The sequence below is a fragment of the Sceloporus undulatus genome, chromosome 2, assembly GCF_019175285.1.
Source record: "Sceloporus undulatus isolate JIND9_A2432 ecotype Alabama chromosome 2, SceUnd_v1.1, whole genome shotgun sequence".
NCBI classification, from domain to species: Eukaryota; Metazoa; Chordata; class Lepidosauria; order Squamata; family Phrynosomatidae; genus Sceloporus; species Sceloporus undulatus.
Window position 1 is genome coordinate 202,198,420 of NC_056523.1, and position 26,084 is coordinate 202,224,503.

Here is a 26,084-nt window from a genome sequence, read left to right on the forward strand (position 1 = left end):
TATTACAATGGAAAAGTGAACAGAATGCAAAAGCAACTCACATCTGCTGGTGCCTATATTCAGGGTATGAAGATACAACAGAGAACCATAAAAAGCTACTTGACATCTAGTCACACTATATTAATTTGCCTAGCACAGTCTATTCCACAGCCTGGAAAAGTTATGTTTTTTACAAGTCCCAGAAGCACCCAGTGAGAAATCATGGAAACTGTATTCTCCACAACGTGACTTTTTCAAGCTATCTCTATTCTGATGGCCAGCATCTTTCCAGGCTCCTGGCCACAGAAGAGTCCTTCCCATCAACTTTTTAAAATGAAGATGTCTGGGATTGAATCTGGGATTTTGTGTATGCAAATCATGTGCTCTTCCACTGAGCCATGGTGCCACCCAGCCTTTCCAAACTTGCACTTTTTTGAACATTTTTATTGATTTCTTATAGACACATAAATGAAATGCAACTGTCTGAAAAAAAACTATCCATCTTGAAATGCTGGATATGACATGACTTGCTCTTTGATGCCATTCAACTCAACCTGACTGTAGGAGAGCCTCTCTGTATCTTTCACTAATCTCTTACAGGAATAAGAAAGTGGGTTATCAGTGACTATTAGCTGTTAATGCCAAGATATTACTATCCAGGTCAGAGACAGCATGCCTTTCAACACACTGTTGTTGAACAACAGCAGGAGGCTGCTGCTATGTTCATGTCCTTTTTGTAGGCTTCCCATAGGCAACTCTATGGGAATAAAACATTGGACTGGATAGGACGTCGGTTTCATCCACTATATTCTTTCAGGATCTTTTTCTGTGGCCACCTCAGATTATGGAACTCTTCCCCATAAAAGCGCACTTTCTCACATCCACTCCCACTGATGGTTTTTCATTGCTGTTCAAATAAGTCTTGGCCTCTGAAGTTACTCATTTTAAATTCTTGCTGTTGTTGCTGTGTGCCTTCAAGTCCTTTCCGATTTATGGCAACCCTAAAGTAACCCTGTCATCAGGTTTTCTTGGCAAGATTTGTTCAGAGGGGTTTGTCATTGCCTTCCTCCGAGTTTGAGAAAGTATGATTTGACCAAGGTCACCCACTGGATATCCAAGACTGAGCGGAAATTCAAACCCTGGTCTCCCAGTGACCTAGTCCTGTTCTCAAACCACTACAGCACACTGGCTCTTCTGCCTCTAATACTAGATGTAATATAAAATAATTGTAACAAGTAGCCACTGATAGCTAGCATAATCTTTCATGCATGTATTTAATCCCCTTATAAAACCATGCAAGTTGGTTTCTACAAGTATACCTAATGGTACTGAATTCCACAGTTTAATTCTGTGTTGTGACAAAGTATTACCTTGTGTTTGTCCTTAGTCTGCCAACATTCAGGTCGATAGCATTATGAAAGAGGAAAAGCTTTACCCAATCTACCCCTCTCCATAACCTGCATACTTTACAGACTTTCTATCACAAACCTCCACACATGCCTTATGTCTATGCTAAAAAATACGTATATTCAAGGGCACAGATCTCAGATCCATGCATTTGGAGGGACAACTGTATAGGCAGCACTGGAGCTGAAGATCAAATGCCAAGACACATATTTGATGCCAGAACAAAATACCAAATTACACAAAAGTCAATTAATTTTTTAAAATTGCTTCCAAGTAAGTTAAGGATTCTATTTCCATTAGTTCAATAATTAATTTATTAATGAATTTTATGGAATAATTAAAAATTGCTTTATTTCCTCAATCTCATCAGAAAATTGTCCATAAACCAATTTTCTCCCAAATCATCACCTAATAAATCTTTAATTGCATAATTAATATCCAGTCCATTTATACCTTATCTCCCAGACACTGTACTACCCATCTCTAACAGCTTTCTGATGTGCTATGCTTAAATCAAGAAGGTCAAAGACATGGTAAAATTGCTCCCAACACCCCTTGTGACTTCTAGGGGCATTTTTAGTTTTAATTTTTTTAAAAAAGTGAAATGTTCTTAGTGAGGAGATATGGGGGCAGTCCTCCAAGATTCCTCAGTATGGCCCCCAAATCCCTGACAATTGGCCACCTCTGCCCTAAACAATTCCCCACCCAAGTGGTCTCCTACTGTTCCACAATACTCCTACCCACTCACACAGAAAACACTCCCTGCTGCCTTCCTAAGCCCTTTATCTCCAGCAGCCCCCCTCAATTTCTTTGCAAAGTACCCCACCTCTCTCCTCCTATACGCACACTCTTGTTGGCTTCCCTACATACAATGAACCAGTCATCCTGGAAGTTACACTTTTTTGGGGAGGAATCACAAATGTTAATTAAAATTCAGTGAACAGAAACTGAAAGTAACCAACAATGCCCCTTCGAGGCATTTGGTGACTGAAAGAAAAGAAATAAATTATATTATGATTAATACAATATTATGATTAATACATGAAATAAATTAAGGATGGCATATATCTTGAGAGGTTCCAAAATGTATTTAAAGAGACTCCAAGAAGCAAGGCAACTGCACCAACGTCATCACCATGGCCATCACAACGCGCAACTGTGGCTTACGAGTTTGCCTTACGTTGATGCTCTTCAGCAAACTCACCCAAACCAGCCAACTGTCACCTTCCAAATGCCCCATCATTCACACCCAGTGGAACCAGCTGACTGAGACCAACTTGCCTCATCTCTGCAAAATGAGTGGACCATCTCTCCCTCAGTGCTTATCTGAAATACAAGACTTTAGATTTCCTCTGGATGTTCTCAAAGTTATTCAGAGCGACAATGTTAATGTAGTCTACAGGATCCTCCAACAGATCTTCTACTTTCTCAGCAAAGAAAATCCTTATGAAGCCTGGAACTCAACCTGCACCGAGAACCTACAGAATACTCTTCACCAACAAATTAAGGAAGTGGAGACATGCTTGGGTGCAAGAGAGACACAGAAGAGGCCAGTGATCTTTGGAGATGTGGCATCATATTCCTCGACTCTGAAAGTCAAAAGATACTTCCAAAGGATGAACAGTTTCCTAAATGAAAATCAACACAGTCAGTGTGCTTGGGAAGTGATCTACTCAGAAATCACAGGATGCTTTCTGTTCATAACCCAGATTCTCAAAATGCTTACATAGCAAGGTAATTTTTGAAATAATATTGAAAACTGGTAGTGGGGGTGGAATGGTAAATATAGGAGCACCTTGCTCTTTTTCCCCTCTTTAGATATCTTCATAGGATGGCAAAATGCTAGGAATGCTCTGGTACAGCAATAGCAATAGCACTTTACATTTCTATATCGTTTCATAGTGAACTAAATACTCTCTAAGCGGTTTATAATGTGTTAGCCAATTAATGGTACAAGGTTCACTGAAAGGAACAAAAATCAGTCAACAAGATAAATGACCACATTTGCACATCATTTTAAGTCAAAAAGTGTAGTTCAATAGATCAGGATAAGAACAAGCAGCATTCAAGCCCATTCACTCCAAACATCACTCCTCTCTTTTCACAGACAGATAAACTAATCAGGAAGGAGACAACACTGCACAACATCTAAATTTGAGATTATGGTTAAATGTGAACACAAAAGACATAATTGTCAGATAAATGAACATGGGTGACTTGTTTGGACAAAAGTATCTGTATCTCTGACCCTAAATTCAAACATTTTGCAAATCTATCTTTCGCCCGATTAAGCAGGTAAGCAGGTTAGCTTATCAGAACACAATCAGCAGGAACGAACCAGCCATGGTCACCAGAACAGTGTTCGTCCATATCTAGTGTTTTAAACCATAAATGGTGGTCAAGATTAGCTGGTTTAAACCAGATTAAATCAAATGACTTAAAAAAAAACTTGTAGGTTTTTTTAATAGATCATTCTTTTTTAAAAAAGGTCTACCTATTATTACTATTTTTGAACCCTCTTAATGGAACAACAATGATTATTTCCATTTTAAAATGTTTCACTGTATATACTCATGTATACGTCTAGAAATTTTAGTCAAAAAATTGACTCCAAAAGCTTGAGTTGAATTATCCATGGGTCAATGTAAGTACTGTACTTTAATTCTTATTTAAAAAGGAACAATGCTCTGGTGAAAAGCAAGAGCATAATCTGTCCTGGAAGCAGATTAGGATGAGCACAAATATTTGTACCTGCTGAAATTTTGGAAGTTGTCTGGCCTTGTTTTCCTTGCTTCATCCTTTAGATCCTTTGTCATATGCTCCTAAATTTTACCCCCAACTTGTCCATGGGTCATATCAAAATCCATAATTTTGGCCCCAAAACCTACCCTCAACTTATACATGAGGTCGACTTATAGTTGAGTATATACAGTAACTTTAAAAAGTTTACTGGAAATTGTTCATTAGCCAATGTCAGTTGCTTCTTTTTAATCACTTTATTTTATAATGCAAGAAATGCCATTCAGAAAGAAATCCTTCTCTTTATAAGATCAACCAAAACAACTTTTCTTTAAAAAAGCAATTTGTAAAGAACAGTTATTCTTTAAGATAGTGGTCATAACATCTAAACTACAATTGCCACTTAATTTTATGATTTAGTCCTATATTGGTGTTGTCTTACTCATTAATGCAACAAAAATGGTTTAAAAAACAGTTTAAAACAAGCAAGCAAACAAACAAAAATGGGGGGGGGGGGTAAAAAACGGTTTTGTTTTGTTTTTTCCCAACCTTGGTAGTGGTGGTAGTTGTTTTAGTTAAAGGGGCATGAAAATGCAGCCAATAAGTCAAAGTTACATTTCTTTTTTTTAAAAGGACTTTACATAGAAGTTTATGGTGGGCTGTTGATTAAAATAAGTCATATTTACATACTGTGCCCTCTAAGGATCACACAGCAGATTAGATGCTACAGTTTCAGATTTAAAGGAAAATGGATTTAATCTACAGGTAGATATATGAAATTTAGTAAGGGAACTGTTTCATCCAGTCCACTACACATGCTGTCGTTTTCATATTACCATGTAATCTGAATAATATTTACTGCGTTGGCTACAACTCTGAATGAGGGATTAAGGTCAATGCAGAAAACTGGAACAAGTGACCTCAAGAATAATTACAGATTAAAAATCTATAGGTTTGAAAAAGCCATTTAAAAATGAGTTAGCCTTTGTTTGTTTGAAAAAATGAAATGTCTCAATAATAATAATAGTAATAGTAATTGGATTTATTTATATACCGCCCAATCATAATAATTAATAAGCAAATTTAAAAGCGCATTTGTTAATACTCTGACTTTAGCAGAAACAAGTTAACATCTACAGTCGCAATGACTTCTTCCTATATTATCACTGCCACATTTATTTATACCTGCCCTTTCTCCAAAGCTGAGGCTCCAGGTGGCTACGAAAAACACAGATCTTGATGATACTTAATATTTATAAAATTCAAGAATTCAAAGCACTTCATATACATTTTCTCAGGTATTAAAAGTGTGATACATAGCTTTTTTTTTCTTTTTAAAAATTGTCTACAATCAACATCCAGCACTGTAGGGATTGGATTAGGAATAAGACAGTGGTGCGCAGAGAGAAAAGTTAGTATTTTCACTTTATATCACCTAATAACAACCCACAACCACCAAAAGTTGATGTTTGATATAGGAGAAAAGCTGTAACTGGTGTAACATATGGGTTGAAGCCCAGCAGTCTTTACAACAGCTCTACTAACAGATGTCACTATTAGCACCATATTGCTAGTAGGAATGTCACAGGCTGCCCAGTGAACTTGTGGCTATGACAAAATTTATGGCGATACGGATTCTCAGTACAGCTTGGACTGCTACCTTTGAGAAGCAAATCGTTCCCCTTCCTCACTGTAGCATTTGAGAAATAACTAACTGATGCTACTTGATGCAGTTTTAAAAATAATTTGTTCCTGGTTCCTGGATTATTTCTACAGTGTGGACTGAATCTCTGAAGTTCCCATAAGTTCTGCTATTTTTGAAATCTAATTCCATTATATTATTATCAAAATTGAAACAAACAAAGCAAAGCAAAGGCTCTCTTTCCATTTCCAGATCTTTTTCATCTAAGCCTTCCAGGCCCCTCACTCCCTTATAATTCCTTCGATCCTATACCCCTCCACAGGACATAGCACCCTTCTACTACTTTGACTGAGGGCTCTTTCATACTACGCAGTTTATTTACTTGATTTATATCTCACCTTTTGCTCAATATGTGACCCAAAGCGGCTAACAGTGTTAAGTTAAAACAAAATAGAGGTCGGATAACCTTTTTTCTAAAATGCTTGGGACCAGAAGCATTTGAGATTTGAGATTTATTTTTTTCATTTTTATTTTGTGGATTTTGGGATAACTGCATTTGCATCTACATCCATAATGAGATATCCTGGAGATGGGTCTAAACTCAAAATTCATTTATGTTTCATATACACCTTATACACATAACCTGACATTTTATACACAATATTTCTAAATAATTTTGTGCATGAAACCAAGTTTGTGTACACTGAACCATCAGAAAGCAAAGGTGTGACTATCTCAGCCACCTTTTGGGGTATTTCGGATCTCAGAATTTTAGATCAAGGAGACTCAACCTGCAACTAAAACAGTACATGGTAAAAAAAAAAAAGGTTTTTTTAAAAATTAAAAATCCAATTAAAATACTTAAATTAAAAGCACATTAAATACATATTAAATAGTTTAAAAGCAACTCAATCATCACACATCCTTCTACCACAGTCAGAAACTGAAAGACTGGTTTAAATAAGAAGGTCTTTACTTGCCAGTGAAAAGAGTGTGGAGAAAAGGGAGCAGAGAGAGGGCCATCTGAGCATCTCCTGGAAGGGAGTTCAAGGCCTAGGAGTAGCCACCAAGAAAGGCCTCTCTTGTGTCTCTACCAGACAAGCCTATGAGGATGGTGAGATAAAGAGAAAACTCTCTCCAAAATTATAAGTCTCAGACAGGCTCATATACAGGCTTTCAGATAGTTTGAGCCTATTTGTATTGGGCTTTATAAGTCCATAACCAGCATTCTGACATCACTTTATCATTGTATGGTATGATATGAGGATTGCCTTAGGATTGCCGTAAGTTGGAAACAACTTTAAGGCACATAACAACAAAAAGTTTTAACAACTGAACAAACACATAGTCTTTTCTACTTTACTCTTGCCTTGCCTTGCCATGCTAGCTGTGTTTTTTTTTTTTTTTTGAGAGCCACCGAACTTTCACAAACTCTGGTCCTCACCATAAATTTCCCATTATGTGGTAAACTTCAACATGGTGCAATTTTTATTTCTACCATTATGGATAGTCAAGAGCATGCCAGTTTAGAAGCAGGGCTACCAAAACAACAAAAGCTGTTGTGGAACTCTGGACCAGTGCTGAACAAAGTGTGGTCCTCAAGATGCTGTTTGGCTGCAACTCCCATCTTGTGTGGATTACAGAATTAGGATGATTTAGGATGCATCTGCACTGCAGAAATAATCCAGTTTGATGTCCCTTTAAAGCTATGAAATTTGGCAACTGTTTGTTGTGGTACCAGAGCTCTGTGACAGAGAAGACTAAATGTCTCACAAAACTGCCACTCCTAGAATTTCATAGCACTGAGCCATGGCAGTTAAAGCGGTTATCAAACTGGATTATTTCTGCAGTGTGGATGCATCCTGAGTGCAACCATTCCCATCAGGATATCTTACAAGTTGGCTGGAAATAATGGGAGTTGTAATCCAGCACATCTCAAGAGTGCCTGGTTGGGCAAGGTTAAAGAAAAGTATATTTCATACTTCTCTCTTATTGAATAAACCAACCATCTCCCTGAATAGCTTGCTTGGTTCCTAGATGTATTCTGACATTTTAGTGGAATATTTGAAGTTGTGATACACCAACACATCTGGAGGGTTGCACTTTTGCCTAACTGATGTACAGAGGTATTTGAATTTGCAAATTGAAACAAAATATCAGAACAGCCAGTAAATTATGTACAAATAACGTTCCAAGGGAGAAAAATAGAGAGGGGAGGCAAACACGGAAGACTAACCTGCAGTCCTATGTCCCTTAAGAGTATATACAGAGCATCCCCCCCCCCAATAAAAACTTTATCCACCCCAACTGCTTCTTCTTGTGAGGATACCATAAAATAGTATTTATGCCACAAAACCAAATACACTTGCAGAATTAAAGATTACAATAATAAAGAAGTGTCACGAAATTGCAAGAAAAATTACAAGAGAAACTTTAACTGAGGTTTGTAAATCTGTACTTCGACAATTGTAGCACAAGGATGACAATTTGAACAACTTACATAAAACTGAAATTTAAGATGGAATTTGTAACTGAAGCTGGAATTTGCAACTTAAATCATTATAAAATTTATTCTTCAATATAAATGTATTTGCTTAGCCTTCAAATAATCGCTGTTTAAGGGTTTATACATTTTTGGGGGACACACTGTATCTCCTTGAGGTCTCAGTTGTGCTTTAGATTTGACAAAATGCATCCAGCAACCAAACAAGCTATTTAGGGAGTTTGATGGCTTTTTCAATAATATGAAAGAAAAGCAAGAGAGAGGTATACTCTACCTCAACCTTCCCCAACTTGGCACTCATGGGATATACTGGATTACAACTCCTATTATCCCCAGTCAGCATGGAAGGCATGCAGATGGGAACAGCAGCACTAAGTCATTCTAATACTATACCCCCGCACAAGATCATTTATTAAATCGTAGGTTGCACCTCCGCTGCAGAATTCATGTGGTTTGATACTGCTTTAACTGCCACAGCTCAATGCCATGGAATTCTGGAATTTGTAGTTTTGTGAGATATTTAGCCTTCTCCATCAGAGAGCTCTGGTGCCACCACAAACTACATATTTCAGGATTCCATCGGATGGAACCTTGACAGCTAAAGTGGTGCCAAACTGCATTAATCCTGCAGTGTGGCAGCAGCCTTAGGTATACTAAATTTAAATGAATGACTGAGATTTAATTGCCAGAATCTATTATCATTTTTTAGGAACCTAGGTATTTACTATTACTATGAATACCGTAAGCTAAAGTAGAATTCCATGTTCAAGAATAATAAATGTTTGAAAACTGGATGTTAGGAACCTTCAGTAGGAAAACCTCCTTTACTTTCATCTCATGCCTGTGAACACACAGAGGCACCTGGCTGGCAATGGCCACTATTGAAAACAGAATTACTGGTTAGATGGATGTTGATTATGATGCAGGAAAATGATTTTTATGGTCTTTGTTCTCTTTTTCATTTCTGGCAGAAACAAGTGAAAGGAGCTCATCAAGTTGTTCAGAATAAAAGTTATCTGGATGAGAGACTGCTAACAAATATCTGGTGCTATATTTCAGAGGAAGAAATTGGCAAAACCACCTCTGAGTATTCATTGCCAAAAAAACCCTATCACATTCATGGGGTCTTTGGCAAGTGACTTGAAGATGCGTGTGTGCACGCGCACACACACACACACACGCACACACACAGAGGACAGATGGACACTGGAACCCAGCTGTAACGTTCAGAAAAATAACAACCGTGACTTTTTGCTGCTGCTAATTTTGCCAGGTTTACTTTTATGGAAGAACAGATGTGTAACCTGAGCAACCAAACAAGCACCTATATCATTCCTTATTAATTGCATACCTCTTAAACTTTTCTACAGCAAACTTCTCATATGCAAATCACTTTTAAGATACAACAAATACAAGAATCCAGACTTCAAGCTCTCCCCTCTATTACTCTATAAATTGTGTGCATGCTTGGATGCAGAAGGAAAAGAGATCACTTTCTCTAGAGGAAGCTGGTAGGAGAGTGCAAGGGATCTACTGAGATGGAAGACAGCCCTCTATAAGAACTGAATACTTCCATATGTACATGTAAGACTATGATGGGTGGGAATTTTTTAATGAACATTTCCGCATTGTAGCCACCCTCCTAACCAAACCAAAACCCTCTTCATCTTGAGATCTCCCATGCCTTTAACAACATTAATACCTTTTAGTTGCTACGAGTGCAACAAAATGTATTTTGTAGCCTTCTTCAGAAAGGTTAAAGAGGGTTAAAGATTTCTATGACCACACAGTGCCTAGAGAATTCAAAATGAGCAAGGTTAAGCTGCATCTTATATTACTTTCACACATCTATACGACAGCCCAAGATATCCTTGACAGTTTCTAGTGCTGAAGCTAAGCATATCTGGCCACAAGGATCAACTGGATGAGAAACCTCCTGGGCATTGCATGAAAGTCGTTTTGAATGCTTTAGAAGAATTTCAAAGAAAGAGTGTTTGTCTGCAAGATGTTTGTGTTAAATGAAAGGTTTACAAAATGGTGGTCCCTGGTTGGTATTCAGCCCCACTATTTTCTGTTTTTTGTTGCTCCAACTGAGTTCTTAGTGCTACACCAATTGGTGTACTGTATTCCTGAGACCTCCTCTGTTGGACAGTGTCGTGATCTTGAAAGAGAATACAGTAGAATGAATGGTGTAATACAATTTTACAGATACAAAGGAGACTGAGAAGTCATTGCCACCCATGTCCCAGGCAACTCTCAGAAATGGGAACTTGTGCAGCCCCCTAGGATTTGCTGGTTTGCTACTATTCATTGTTACTGACCATTGCCTGGCTGGGTTTGATTGGAGTTGGGAACCCAACAAACATCTGGAAGACCAAAGATTCTCCACTCCTTTTCTAACAGATGCCTTTGATACTTGTGTAGGCATAATCACCCCAACAACACAAGAATCCTTGCAATATTTGCTGACCTTTAAGCATTCAAGCTTCAACTGCTCAGAAAACTAGTTATCTCTACAGCAGAGACATCACTACAAAGGGGCCTTATGGCTGACATCCTGTGTGCTCTCTATTTAGGACTAAAGTCCAAGGAAGATAATGGGACAGGCATCTGAATAAATATGTTTAGATTGTGCTACATATTTCTCCCTTTCATAAGTCCTATGACTCTTCAGTTTGTGAGCTACAGACCAAAGAGTGACTAAATACGTAATTTGCCTAAGTGCATCTTACTTTTGTTTCATATTAGTTAATAAGTCCAACTTTATTTCATATTTCAACAATTTTCTCCACTTCAAAAAGCTTATGTTTTACTAAACTGATATTTTAAATGTAACCAAGCAAAAATCAATATTCACCCTCGTCACTTCTTTTTTAAAAAAAATAAAAATAAAATAAAAATACCTAAATCAGGGACTTGCTAGTGACTAATTCTGGAGTTTTCTTGTGGGAGAGAGATGCAGAAGAAAAAAGCAGATGTTTGCAATTTCCTTACCTTAGTAATTAGACCATTAGTAAGGAACCTTTATTAAATCTGGATAAGAATTACTTTCCAGAAGAAGCCAGTGGGAAGCGGAAGGCCAATACAGGTACTTCAACTCTTTCCCTCAATTTGACTTTCCAGCAAGTTCTGATGCAATGAGACTGATTTTTACAAACCAATTCCACCTCCACAAGACCGGTCAAACGATTTTTCTTGCTGGACTGGATTTGCTCTCTCTTTCAGCCACACTTTTTGCTTTGGGTTAAGCCATCTTCCGGTTAGCATTTTTGTATGTTAATCACTTTCCAACAAAGAAGGCCTTTCATTCCATGCACTCAGGCACAACAAGCTCACTGTTTGCATCTGTATTAGAGACAAATATAGTGGCCACTGATAAGACAAGCTGACATATTAGGGGGACTCTCATGTAGTGAATTATTCATATCAGGTGACCTGCAGCAAAGCAGATCTCATCAGCTCTCTTGGAAAGCAAAAATAGGTCAGTTAATCCTGGGATAACCACCCTTTTAAGTCACCATGATTTGTCGGCATCATCATCACTGCCGATAAACCACAAGCTAAGACACAGAACTTGCAACAGAGGCAAAGCGAGCAATTCCTTTGTCAACAATGAATATCTACCTCAGCTAATGTGTTTTCTCACATGAATACGGTGTCCCTGTCCATACTCATCTATGGAAGGCAACTCAGTTTGCATCCGCACTGCAGAAATAATCCAGTCTGACACCACTTTAACTGGCCTGGCTCTGTATGGAACTGGAATTCCCACAATTCTATAGCATGGAGCCAAGGTAGTTAAAGTTGTGTTAAACCCGATTATTTTTGCAGTGTGAATGCAGCCTCAGTCAACAAACTTTCAATCACCTCAACAAAATTTCAGCCCCATTGCTTTAACTGATTGTCAATAAAGAGTGCCAGCCCTTCTTTCAGCTGAATCCAAACCTGTCTGCCTCCAATTGTATTGCCATCACTACATAATATGGCAGAATCATAAAATTATTGAATCCTCCAAAGTACTTTTGTAAAGCTGCTGGTAGCAATCATGTGAAAACATTTTACACTCCAGCGGACAAAGGGAGCCTGCCAAATTCTGTCATTTTTAGTGTTCAACCATTTAAACCTACAGTTTAGGGAAAACATGAGCAATCCTTGATGTTTCGTGCCAAGCTACGGCTCGCCAGCTCTATCTCACAGTTTCCCAGCTTGATAAACCTGATTTTGCCTAAGATTCCAAATATGCAGGTGTGGATTTAATGTGCCTCAGTGATCACAATTTGTTTGTAGGTTCAGTTTAACAGGTAGCTTATAGTACTGGCCTATGAAAAATATATCAGTCAGATAACTGTCGATGCAAAGTGATTTCATATGAACATCAGTAGCTTTTCAGATGTGATCTGGAGAAATCAATTTTTTCCTGATTCTGCCAATTTAAGGTTTGATGTTGTATTGTTAGGGAAAGTCTGCCAGATTTGGGTACAACTGAAAGGAAGACTGGCACTCTTCTGGGAAGAACTCACCCAATCACGTCAGTTCTTTTTTGATGGCTATTTTAAACACAGCCCTCTGCATTTGCTTGGGTTAGGAGTGAAGGACCCCCATGAATGTGGAAAAACCATAAATAAAAAAACACTATTCTCTTTACCTGAGGGAACACTTTTCTAGGAATCTCTAGGATCTCCAGTGAAAGTCTATGGTCAACATCTGCCAGAGGATGATCAGAGAATCAAGATGGAAGACCTCCAAATGCCTAGAGAAGTGTTTTCTCTAGAAACGTCTAGGTTCCCCAGCACAACTCTATGGTCAACGTCTGGCAGAGTTTCTCTGGAGAACCTAGAAATTTCTAGAGATAACATATTAATCAAAACCACAAATAATCAAATCTGCAAAAGTCAACCCGCAAATGCGGAGCGCCAACTGTATACTGTATATAAGTGAGAGAACAAGGTGATGGTGCAGAAACCAAAGGAAGGTCTGAAGTTGTGAAGAAGAGACACAGCAGACACAAAGGTCTGGTGTGCAGGTTGTAAAACCTCTCCACATCTCCCAAAATATATGGTGTAGACAAATTCAGGGATCTCCAGTACAAGCCTGAGCCTTCCCAAATATGGAATCCTAGTAATGTGCTGTAATTCAATTTCTGCCAATGCCACACACATAGAGGGTACTTGAGGAAGGCTAATCTTTTGTGATCGGCAGTGACTCTCGTCTTCAAAATCCTAGCCTGTCCCATCAGTCTGCTTCGAAAAGTTATTTTTTGGACTACTGCTATGCAAACCCCTAGTCACCACTATCAAAGAGACCCATAGTTCAAAAAAGTAACTTGCCATGTAATCTAAGATGTCATAGAACAAACCTGGGGCTTTCTATGAGCAAATAATATGTGCTATTATTTTCTTCTTCAAAATTCATCCCACATATATCAAGGTTCTTCACTCCTTTCCCCTAACTGTTTTAAGTTTGGTTTCAGCCCCATGGATGGCTCCTCTAATGTATGGATTAAAATGTGGAGTGGACTCATGGCCTCACCAGCAGTTGCCACTTGGACTGTGTCAACCCCCAGAAGGGAGTGGAGAGGTTTTCATGACTTCCAGACTTTGGAGAAAGGCAGGCTCTAAATAAAGTTGATCATATAGGTGGAGTATCCCTCATTCCAAAACCTCCAAAATCCAAAACTGTTTTCATCAGTGACTGAGATAATAACACCTTTGCTATTTGATGGTTCAATGTACATAAACTTTGTTTTATGTATGAAACTACTGTATTACAAATATTGTCTGAAATTACCTTCAGGTTGTGTGTATAAGGTGTATGTGAAACATTAAGGAATTTTGTGTTTAGACTCGGGTTCCATCTCCAAAAAATCTCATTATGTATACTGTACTCAAATATTCCAACATAAAAATCTAAAATCAAAAAAACTTCTAGTTCCAAGCATTTTGGTAAGGAATATTCAACCTGTAATAATGCCCTGCCTGATAAAAGAAGAATTGTGGAAAACACCTGCAGTTATCTACATAATATCATGAATTGTGCAATTCACCTTCACTCCTTTTACCTCACTTGGTTTGAGAGACTATCAAGCTCAGCTTGTATCTTCTGCAATAGATCAAAATTACTCCTAATTCTTTCTCCTCCATTCAGCTGTGACTAATGTTGTCTTAGTTCTACTCACAAAAGGCTAAGTTACTCTCTTAGCACATCTGAAAAACCTCCGCTGTGGTTTATAAAATAACATTTCAGCATTTAATTTTCAATGCCATCTCTACTGAAAATGCCAAGTCTTAAAAGAATAGGCCTGTATCCTGGCTGCCACTGTGACTTGCCAAACCTTGGAAATACTGATGCCTGGACAAGCCCAAAATGTCTTTAAAATCTTACGTTTGTTTTCCATGCTTATGATTCATTCTGATAAGCACATTACTTTTGAGCTTTTCTTCCCCATTAATAAGCCTCGTTCTGAATCAGTACAAGTATACCTGAGTTAACAAAGTAGACATGTACCTTGCCATTACTTCTTTCTCAGAAAATTTGGTAGAAATAATCGTGGAAACCTGTTCCCCAAAAAAGCAGAGCAGTTCAATGTTTCAGCAAACATTATATTCAAAACTAACAACATGTGCTTGTAAAATTAAAAAAGCAAAACCAACCTAAAACAAAACAGGTTAGGTTAGCCTTGCAGAGATTAACAAAAATATTGTGAAACTTCTTGAGGTCCCTTGAAGGCATCTTCCAAAAAACAACCAAGGATTACTTTTTCTTTCATTATTTTTTTCTTATTCTTTCCATTTTGGGCCCAGTACAGTGGCGTCCTCACCGCAAACTAGGTATCGATGAGGCTGGGTAATTACATGCCCAGCAGCCCTAGTTCGCGAAGACTCACCGCTGTCCACATGGGCAGCGCCATGATGGCGCGAGTGTCATACAGCGCCTAAACAGTGCTGGCATGAAGTGATACAATTGGTGCTTCTTTTTGCTCCTGGGAGGGAGTGCATCATTGCCGCGCCATTTGGTTGATGCAGCAACGATGCAGGGCTAAAAGGGGCGGCATGGAGCTGCCCATCTATCGAGCCCTTTAGTGACCAAACTAATAGATATGTGACACTTTAAGTAGCCAGTGAAGCATGTTTATCTGCTTTGCTCTTTCCTCTCTATTTTGCTGTTCACAGATACTCGGTAAGAGATTCTGGAGGCAGCTGCTGTTTACCTTGCCTCTCCTAGGCAGGTTCACTATAGTAAAATCCCAGTCAAGTTTTATTCCATTTTTTAATGCAGACATAGTGCTGCAACCTGACTTTGATTATCTGTGCTTCTCCAGCCTTCCATCACATCTCTCCAATGCTGAAAGTAGATGAGGAGGGAAGAGGGGGGAATGAATGAGCATAAAAAGCCTTTGCAAAACAGAGTTTCACTGTTTAAGAAAGGAAAAAAGTCACTATTTCCCCCCAGCTGTAGGCTCTGTTTGTCTTTTGTTCAATAGATATTCGAAGGGGAAAAAATTCAGGTTCTGACTCAGTTCAGGACTGGTTTGTTCAAATCCACTTCATGCATAGTTTGACATTGTGGTCTCCTGTCCTGTGGTCCTGTATCAGGTTCATTTTTTTGTTCACTATTCCAAATTCTGGAATGCAGCTAACTCAACAAAAATGCTTACATGTGGTTTTACCTAGTAACCCCTGAGATGGTTTTAAAATGGTGAGTCATGTTAAGACACAACGCAGCAGGCAAGTGCAAAGTACACTTACGTATACAAACTGAATGCCAGGCACTTTTCCCAGAAGATCAAAACGTGGAAAATCAGTATGCAAAGGTATCTTGTAACACCTTTGAGACTCACAGTGTAAAACAAGTTGTAACATAAGCCATGCATCTGAGGAAGCAGGCCAATTCTACGAAAGCATGTGTTACAAGTTATTTTGTACAATTAGTCTCAAAGGTTCTACAAATTTGCGTACTGGTATGTAACACAGCTATGTTCATCATAGTCAGATGAACATAGCAGAGATTGTTTGAAAGTATTTCTTGGCAAACTTGCGTATAAGGGCCCGTTCTGCACGAGCCTTTGCGGCGCCCCCGTCATGTGGTAGGGGTTGGCTGAGGCCCTTGCGTCCATACCGGTCTCACCCCTAGCACATGATGGGGGCGTAAAAATGGCCGCGCCCTATACACATGGCGCAGCCATTTTTACATGCTGGATGCTTAGCGTCATGAGAATGATGCGCCGAGTGCGCCACTGGAGCCTCGTCGCATCATTTCCGCAACGCAAGAAGCACTATTTTGGCACTTCTTTTTAGCTGCGCCAGGAAGCCTCGCGGTTTGGCCGCTGGGGCTTCTTGGCGCAGCTAATGATGATGCAGGCAGGGCGCCGCTTTTCGGCGGTCTGTAATGCACCTAAGTAATCTATTTTAAAAGATCCTTTTGCATACTGATATTCCAAGCTAACACGGCTCTGTCTCAGAACCTGAAAAAGTTACTTTTTTCAACTACAACTTCCATAATCCCTCAATCAGCATGGCTAGTGAATTTGCTAGCTGAGATTCCATCCACACTGCAGAAATAATCCAATTTGACACCACTTTAACTGCCGTGGCTCAATGCTATGTTATTCTGGGAATGGTAGTTTTGTGAGATGTTTAGCCTTTTCTGTCACAGTGCTCTGGTGTCACAACAGACTACAATTCCCAGAATTCCACAGCACTGAGCCATGGCAGTTAAAGTGCTGTTAAAATGGACTATTTCTGCAGTGTGGATAAACCCTGAAAGATTCTAAAAGGTAGAGTACAAAAAAACCCAAACCTTTTCTAGCAGTCTGAAAGACAGTCAAGATTGGCAGAAGGCAAAGCTATGAAACAAAAACTGCACACAGCTGATGAGATCCTTTGGGAGCTCTGACGCAGGCAGTGAGCCCAAGGGTTGCACTCCATCCTCGTATCCCTGCCATAAACCCTGAATCATTAAACCACTAGCAATCTATAAATACACAGCACCTTCATCTGCACACCTGGATTTTCCTTAACCCAAGATGACTGAATGCTAGATAGGGAAATGGGGAGGAGAGACTAAGTTGTAAAGATCTGCAGTGTCATGCCAGGTGATGCACTTCTGACAAGTACCGAGAGAAAGATTAATGCACACCCACCACTCTTCCAGGATTATCAACAAGAAAACTGGACTGTTTGTGCAACCACTGCAGAGCGGAACATATGGTTCATGTTGCAGAATGTAGAGGCAGTCTGGGATCCTGAGAAAAAGAGTTACAGGGTTCATCAGGTGGATGGCTGGTTCAAACCAGGTTAGTTTAAATCATGGTTTAAACCAGGTTATTTAAACCATGGTTTAAACCAAGTAAATGTAAACCCTGTTTTAAACCAGATAGTTTAAGCCATGGTGTAAACCAGGTTAGGTGAAGCCATGGTTTAAACCAAACGACTTTTTTTTTAAAAGACCACTCCTCTTTGTTTGTTTTTAATTGGTTTTTTTAAAAGCTTTGCTATCGATTCCCAGCTTGGCCAGGAAACCCACTGATAAGCTTGGTCATGTCACACACTCTCAGCCTCAGGGGAAGGCAACTGAAAACCCCCTCTGAACAAATCGTGCCAAGAAAACCCTGCGAAAGGGTCGCCATAAGTCAGAAACAATCTGAACAGATAAAACAGCAACAATTATTACTATTTTCCAATCCTCTTATCGGAACAAGAACAACTGGATTTAACCATTTTAACTTTAACCGTTTATTGGCAGATGTTCATTGTGAGATCAGTACTCTGCGTCAGTCGCTTCTTTTTATTCATTTTACTGTATAGTGCAAGAAAGGCTATTCACAAACATCCTTCAGTTAATATAAGCTCAACCAAAACCTTATACAAAAAATAAACAATAAACCCAGTTTTAAACTTGTTTTTTTTAAAATCTGTTTTTCCCCAACTCTAGAGTTTTTTTTAAAATGCTCAAAATTTTTGAATGAGTGTTAAGACTGTAATCTTGATGGGGCAAGGAGCTATTTTTTGTCTTTTGGAATATCGTGAAGTATACTGACAAAGCTGTAAATGCAGTAATAAGAAATGGCATAAATGGGAGTAGTTTCCTGTAATAAAGGAAGTGAAATCTCCCACACAGCGTGCCTGCCAACTTTTTTTCTTCTTTTTACCTTTAACAGGTTACGACAGAGGCAATTTTAGCAAACAAACCTTCTTTTATTACTTCCTTTACAGTATAAATGAAATGCTAACAAATTCCTTGTTAGGTACTGTATTTTCTGGCGTATAAGACTACTTTTTAACCCAGGAAAATCTTCTCAAAAGTTGGGGGTGGTCTTATACGCCAGGTGTCATCTTAAAGGGCATGTGCTGAAACTTCTGAGCTGGACTGGAGAATCTGCGCTTGCTGCATATGGTGGGGGGAGCTCAAAAACGGCTGCGGCTGCATCCCCACCATATGCAGTGATTGTATGAAAGCAGCTACCGCTCTGATAGTCTTGGAGACAGGGAGGGCTGGGCAGGCAGGGACAGCTGACCAATCCAAGCAGGCTTTGTATACAACAAATTTTCTTGCTAAGTACCTGCATGTCATTTGAATTAAAATTACCATACTGCAATCAAATCTGATGGTTTTTAAATTTTTACTTGGTGTGCTTTGGAAGAGGGGTAGTCTTATACGGTGAGTACATCTCAAACTCTATATTTTAACTGGAAAAGTTGGGGGTCGTCTTATATGCCCAGTCGCCTTATACGCCGGAAAATACGGTATGTAGATTTTAAACAGCTTGGCAAAGTTGTTTTCCCCCCCAGCTACAACTCCTCTAGTTTCCAACCTAGAGACAATGCTGGTTGGGGGATTCTGGGAATTATATTTAAAACACACATACACACACACACCTCTTTTTCCACAGTCTGATTCTAAATTATTTCAAACTTTAAATAAGCAGCCCTTGAAAAGCAGTCAGACTGGTCAAAGGGAGAAAACACAGCAGGCTAGATGTCCAAATAAAAATATGTTGTGCAACTATATATGCAACTATAAATAGGTAAAATATTATGAAGTGACAATGCACTGGAAAAGCACATTGTTTCTTCATTATTTTACACTGCAGTCTAAGGTCCAAAACACACTGCAGAAACAATCCAGACCGCTTTAACTACCCTGGCTCAGTGCTAGGGGAGCCTAGGAATTGTAGTTTATTGTGGCACCAGAGCTCTCTCATGCAGAAGGCTAAAGGTCTCACAAAACTACAGTTCCCAGGATTCCCTAGCATTGAGCCAGGACAGTTAAAGTGGTCTCAAATTGGATTATTTCTGCAATGTGTTTTGGATCTATGAACCAGCGTGTTGTAGTGGTTTGAGCATTGGACTGTGACTCTGAAGAGCAGGGTTTGAATCCCTGCTCAGCCGTGGAAACCCACTGAGTGACTCTGGGCAAATTACACTCTCTCAGCCTCAGAAGACGGCAATGGCAAACCCCCTCTTAAGAAACATGCCAAGAAAACCCCATGACAGGGTCTCCTTAAGTCAGAAATGACTTGAAGGCACACAACACACGTACACTATTGAATCCTAAGCTGTGGCAGTTCAGAAATGGCAGCAGTACGCTAAATAAGGCCCAAATTCATAGCTGTGTGATAACCATATTTGGAACAATATCCCAAATGTCCATCTAATGTACTAGTGATTTTTCTGGGTCTTACGCAGAAGTCTTTTGCATCCATTACTAATTGGTGCTTATATGGAACTTAATAAGATACATTGCGAAAACCCATACCACTGCTTTACTATGGTCTCGCTCTAATGGACTGGAAATTCTCTCTCTAATACAGGTTGAGTTTCCTTTATCCGAAATGCTAGTGACCAGAAATATTTGGGATTCTGTTGGATTTTGGAATGTGCTTGGGGGGCCCACATTCATGCAGTTTAGTGGCAATTCCCTCTGTGAAAGTGGAAAAACCATAAATATAAATAAAAATCACGCTAGAACACTTCTCTAGGACTGTCCAGATCCTCCCGTGTGACTGGAAGTTGATGACAGAATTGCTCTGGAGGACCTAGAGATTCCTGGAAATAATATATTAGTCAAATTGGTTAATCATCAACTCTGTGAAAGGGAAATCATCAAATACGGGGAGCTGACTATGTCTGTATTTAAATATACGTACATCATGAGATAGCTTAAAGAGATGGGATCCATGCCTAAACATGAAATCTATTGATGTTTCATATGCGCTGTAAAAACATAGCCTGAAGGTACTTTTATACAACATTTTAAATAATTTTATACATATAACAATGCTTGTGTATACTGAACCAAAAGCAAATATGCCACTACCTTAGCCACCCATGAAAGGTTTTGATTTTTGGAATATTTCAGATTCTGGAATTTTAGATCAGTTAGGCTTAATCCGTATGCAGAAAATGTATTACAATAAGATGTTTCCCTAAGCTGGGGTCAGTATTCACACAGGCTCTATCTGTATATTTGTGGTCAGACAATGAACCAAGCATGTGAGAAAGCAGTACCACTAGAGATATAATTAATATTCACACATTTTTTCATCATTGAAAACTGACAAAACTATTCAAACATTTTCTCATTATCAGAAACTGTGAGAGTTTTAACTCTTGCCCCAGTTTCCATTATTTTCTGTTCAAAAAGCCATTGTATTTTCTTTAAACAAAACTTTACTTTGCAGATAACACATTTTTGGGACAAATAAATTTTTTCAAAAAGCCCCAAAATACAAAATTAAAAAATTGCACAAAAACTTCCAAAATGTTTCCAATGCAGAGAAAATTTTAATTTTTTGTTCTCATATGTGAGAATTAAATAAGTAAAGATTTATACCTGTCCCAAAAGTTGGAACTAGGTTGATCAAATGTTCAATACTGAGACTGATCCAGTTCTACTTCCTCCCCAGTATAAACAAGTTGGTGTGATTAATAATTTTGGAAGAGAATTCTGAATATTAACAGACAATGAATCAGGTCAACATCTGTCCACACTTTCCTTAGACAACAATGAAAGATTGTGACTAAAATGTCTTCTCTTAGCCCTGACTTCTGTTTCAAGAAAGAAGTGAGCAGGGGATAAAAATTATGAAACAGTGCAAAACGTTAGCATATACACTTTCAAAAGTGCTAGTATGGATTCCTCTGTTTTATATACTTACAAAGTTCTACACTTCTACAGTGATACATCAGCCAACATTGGTGTAGTATTTTGAGAGCTGGACTATGACTCTGGAAACTAGAGTTCAAATCCCGACTCGGACATGGAAATGCACTGGCAAGTCACATTCTCTCAGCCTCAGAAGATGGCAATGGCAAACCCCCTCTGAAGAAACATGCCCAGAAAATCCTATGAGAATTTCACCTTAGGACCAACCTAAGTTGGAAACAACTTGAAGGCACATAACAACAACAAAAACAAATATCTATTTCATTAACTGAGGTCTACCGCTACTGATCCAGAAGGAGTCTTAGGGATGAAAAGCTTGGAAATAATGTGCTTACCAAAATAAATCATAAACATGTTAAATAAATGGAAGATTCTAAAGCCCTGAAGGCACACGACAACAAAGTGATTCACATTCTGCTTTTCATATTTGTTCTGAAAACAGAAATTATTATGTAAGCTAATGAGAAGCATGTAATAATTCCAGTACTCCTGATCATTTCCAAACTCCCCGTTTTCACAAATTGAAATAATTCCAACAGTAGCTACCAGACACTGGTGATTACAGTGAGGCCAAAAAGTCATTTTGTTACTAATTGCCATCAACTTGGCTTTGACTTATGGCAACCCTATGAAGACTTCCAAGACACCATGCTGCTGCTAAATCCCTAGTTACCATATTTGTTTTGCTACAGTGAAGAAATCGAAGCATGCCCTATGAGGAGCGACTTAGGGAGCTGAGTATGTTTGGCCTGGAGAAAGAAGCTTAAGAGGTGACATGATAGTTATGTTTAAATATTTCAAAGGATGTCATATTGCGGATGGAGCAGGTTTGTTTTCTGCAGCTCCAGAAAATAGGACCTGGAGCAATGGATTCAAAATGACTGAAAAAGTGGTTCTAACACTACATTAGAAAGAACTGCATGACCTTAAGAGCTGTTTGAGAGAGGAATATGCTACTTCTGTGTGTGATGGCATCTCCTTCTTTGGAGGTTTTTAAACAGAGGCTGGATGGCCATCTGTCAGGAGTGCTTTAATTGTGAGTTCCTGCATGGCAGGCGGTTAGACTGGATGGCTATTGGGATGTCTTCTAACTCTATGATTCTATTCTATCTTTTAACCAGCAGCTTGCCCCATCATTTAACTGGTTTGATTGAACCAACAGGGATGCAAATTCTTCCCCCTTCAAGCTGTTCTGACCCCTCTGTTAATTTGATGAACAAAGACCATATGGTCAAACATTTGGCTCAAGTCCACTTCATCTCTCCTCTCTCCTCCATTTTATATAACTGTGGGTCATTTCCATTCGTAATGAGCTTTGCCTGAGAGGTGACAAACAGGTCACACTAGTCCCAAGAGCTTTGGCTCTGGGCCTCCTTTCCCCCTTAGCAGTAAGCAGATGACTAAAGAGAGAGCCAGCTTGATGTAGTGCTCTGAGTGTTGGACCACGATTCTGGAGTTCAGAGTTCATTTTCTAACTCAGCAATTAAATCCACTCTCAGCTTCAGGGGAAGGCAATGGCAAACCTCCTCTGAACAAATCTGGCCAAGAAAACCCCAGGACAGGTTCACCCCAGAGTTGTCATAAGTCAGAAACTACTTGAAGGCACACCACACAATGTGGATCATTTTAATATGTATTATGTGAGCTTAACACATAATAACACATCTTGTTTGTCCTTTTAAATCGATGCGTGTTTTAACAGGTGGCTTTTTAAAATTGGTTTTGGTTCATTTTACTGCATAAAAGCACCAACCAACAAAATGTGGCATACAACGTCTACGTCAACAACACAAAAACAAGCCAAAAAAATTACACAACACTAATTTAAACATCCAAACAAACAAAAGAAATGACAGATACATAATCATGTAAAACAAGCCAATAATCCTAACTCATACACAGGCATCTATCCATTGTAACTTTCCCCTGATGTGACTGGGCTCTTTTTTTTGTAGCCCAAATTAGCTATAATTTGGATTAACTGATGTCTTTTAACTGATGTTGTTTGTCTGTTAATCGTTCTTTTTCCCCACCTTGATCCATGGGGAGAGGCGGGTAAGAAATAATAATAATAATAATAATAATAATAATAATAATACACACAAATAGCCTGCACATTGCACATTTTGAGAGCTTTCACCTTGTGCCTGTCAAGCGGGGCTGGGAAAGAGTCACTGGCCAACATTAGTTGAGAAGAGTAAGAGTTATTATACATCCATTATTATTATTATTATTATTATTATTATTATTATTATTCTCACTTTGGGATGAAATTTCGTCCACCCCTATCCCCAAAATAAAAGCACACTTGTTGACACTTGTTGATTTTCAGGCATTACCTCCCCCCAGAGATACAAATCAAACACGTTCAAAGTGGCAGACCCAGAATAACCAGTTTGGGACTCCCTTAAGGCAGAAAAAGAAGAGATGCCTTAACACAAGCCGGGCCAATCCCTTAAATCAGGAATACGTTTATATCCACTACAAAGACCATCCGGACACAGCATGGAAGAACATCCTCGCCTCTTCACCATCTAGGATTAAAACAAAATCTGTGTGGTGGTTTCCCCCCTTCTCTACATCCTTCCCTGGTTGCGTCTACACTTCAGAATTAATGCAGTTTGACTCTACTTTAACTGCCATGGCTCAATGCTATGGGATCCTGGGATTTGTAACTTTGTGAGGAATTTAGCCGTCGTCAGAGAGGTTGGGAGCCAGTGTAGCGTAATGGTTAGAGTGTCAGACTAGGACTCTGGCAACCAGGGTTTGATTCCCAGCTTGGCCATGAAAATGTGCCAGGTGACCTAGGAGAAGTCACATACTCTCAGCCTCAGGGAAAAAGCAATGGCAAACCTCCTCTGAACAAATCTTACCAAGATAAACCCCATGAAAGGGTCGCTTTAGGGTTGCCGTAAGTTGGAAACGACTTCAAGGCACAAAACAACAACAGCAGAGAGATCTGCCACGACATATTACAAATCCCAGGGGTCCATAGGATGGAACCATGACAATTAAAGTGGTATTAAACTGCATTAATTCTTCCGTGTGGCAGCAGCTCCAGATTTCTCTTCTTCCAGGCCGTCTAGCTTTTAAAACAATTCACCAGCAGGATTTTTATAAAAAAAACTGGACAAAAGAAATGGTTCCCCTCCTGCTCTCTTCTTTCATCGCCTTCTATTCAGAATATAAATAACAAGGAAAGAAAAGCCCATTCAATGCTCTGTTTCTATGGGCCACTCTTTCGGATGTGGGGCTCTTTTGGTTTCCTTTAAAAACCGCAAAGAAGGCCAGGCGCAACATGTCAAAAGGCTTTGCACACAATAATATGAGGAGGGAAGACCACATCTTCTGTGTTATGTGTGGGTTGAGTCAGGCTTAGTGAAGGTTTTTATTAAAAGAAAGAGAAAAAAGAGATTTTTTTTTTCTTCCTCTCAGTTTTCCAAACAAACTCATTTACTGCATTGAAGGGAGGAGCGATGGAGAATCCAGATGTTTGACAGAAGATCCAGAAGAGTTCAGCTACCTTCCCACCAAATGACAACAAAACAACAACATATATATCCAGCTTCCCTGGATTTTTCCCTGGTGAAAAAGAAGCATCCAAGACTATATTTAAGCCAGTGTGGCATAGCGATTTGAGTGTTGGATTATGACTCTGGAGGCCCAGGGTCCGAATCCCAGTTTGGCCGCAAAACCCACTGGGTGACCCTGGCGAAGTCACACTCTCTCAGCCTCAAGGGAAAGGCAATGGCAAACCGCCTCTAAGCATGATGACCAGGTGTCCTAACCGCAAAGGGGGACGAGGCACCACGAAATGTAGGGCATTCAAGAAAAATGTAGGAGGTGACAAAAAGAAATGCTAGAAACTAGAATACAAATGTGAATCTGTGCTTCTTAGTCATGCTCAAAAGGGAGGACATTTTGGATGGAGGCTGAAATGTAGGATGTGTCCTGGAAAAGGAGGACCTCAGGTGACCCTGCCTCAGCGAATCCTGTCAAGAAAACCCCATGATAGAGTCGCCCTAAATTGGAAAGAACTTGAAGGCACACAACAACAACAACAACAACAACAACAAGACTATATCCACACACAATTCTGCCTGAATGGAGGGAATGGGTCTTCCTTCAACAGCTCTGTGGGATGCAGTGTGGTCATCATCACTCCACTCCATAAGGCTGTGTCCACACTGCAGAAATAATCCGGTGCAACACCACTTGAACTGCCATGGCTCTGTCTTATGGAATCCTGGGAACTGTAGTTTGCTGTGGCACCAGAGCTCTCTGACAGAGAAGGTCAACTATCTCACAAAACTACCAAATGTTTCACAAAGCTACCATTCCCACACTCACACAGCACTGAGCCATGGCTGTTCAAGCAGTGTCAAATCAGATTATTTCTATAGTGTGGATGCAGCCTAAGGTCTGGTAATCACTGTAGAATGAATGCAGTTTGACACCACTTTAACTACATGGCTCCCTCCTTTGGAATCCTGGGATTTGTAGTTTTGTGAGCCGCTTAGCCTCCTTTGTCTTGGGCCATAACAAACTATGCATCCCAGGAACCCACAGCATGGAACCATGGCAATTCAAGCGATGTCAAACTGTATTAATTCTGCAGTGCAGCTCTGTCTTAAGTCACACACACTTACC

The 26,084-nt window shown here is 39.4% G+C and overlaps 2 protein-coding genes across 4 annotated transcripts in view; one reads left to right on the forward strand and one right to left on the reverse strand.

The window, feature by feature from the left end:
• The window catches only part of MOB3B (MOB kinase activator 3B), a 127,248-nt gene that overhangs the window by 99,727 nt on the left and 1,437 nt on the right, over positions 1-26,084 (reverse strand). The window lies entirely within an intron of this gene.
• On the forward strand, positions 2,523-3,116 carry LOC121920529 (interferon alpha-11-like). Its single transcript, XM_042447665.1, has one exon. The coding sequence runs from the start codon at positions 2,523-2,525 to the stop codon at positions 3,114-3,116; it is 594 nt and encodes a 197-aa protein (XP_042303599.1).

What these genes read in the sequence shown, in the direction of transcription:
- LOC121920529 (XM_042447665.1), top strand. Translation starts at nt 2,523, where the DNA reads ATGGCCATCACAACGCGCAACTGTGGCTTACGAGTTTGCCTTACGTTG.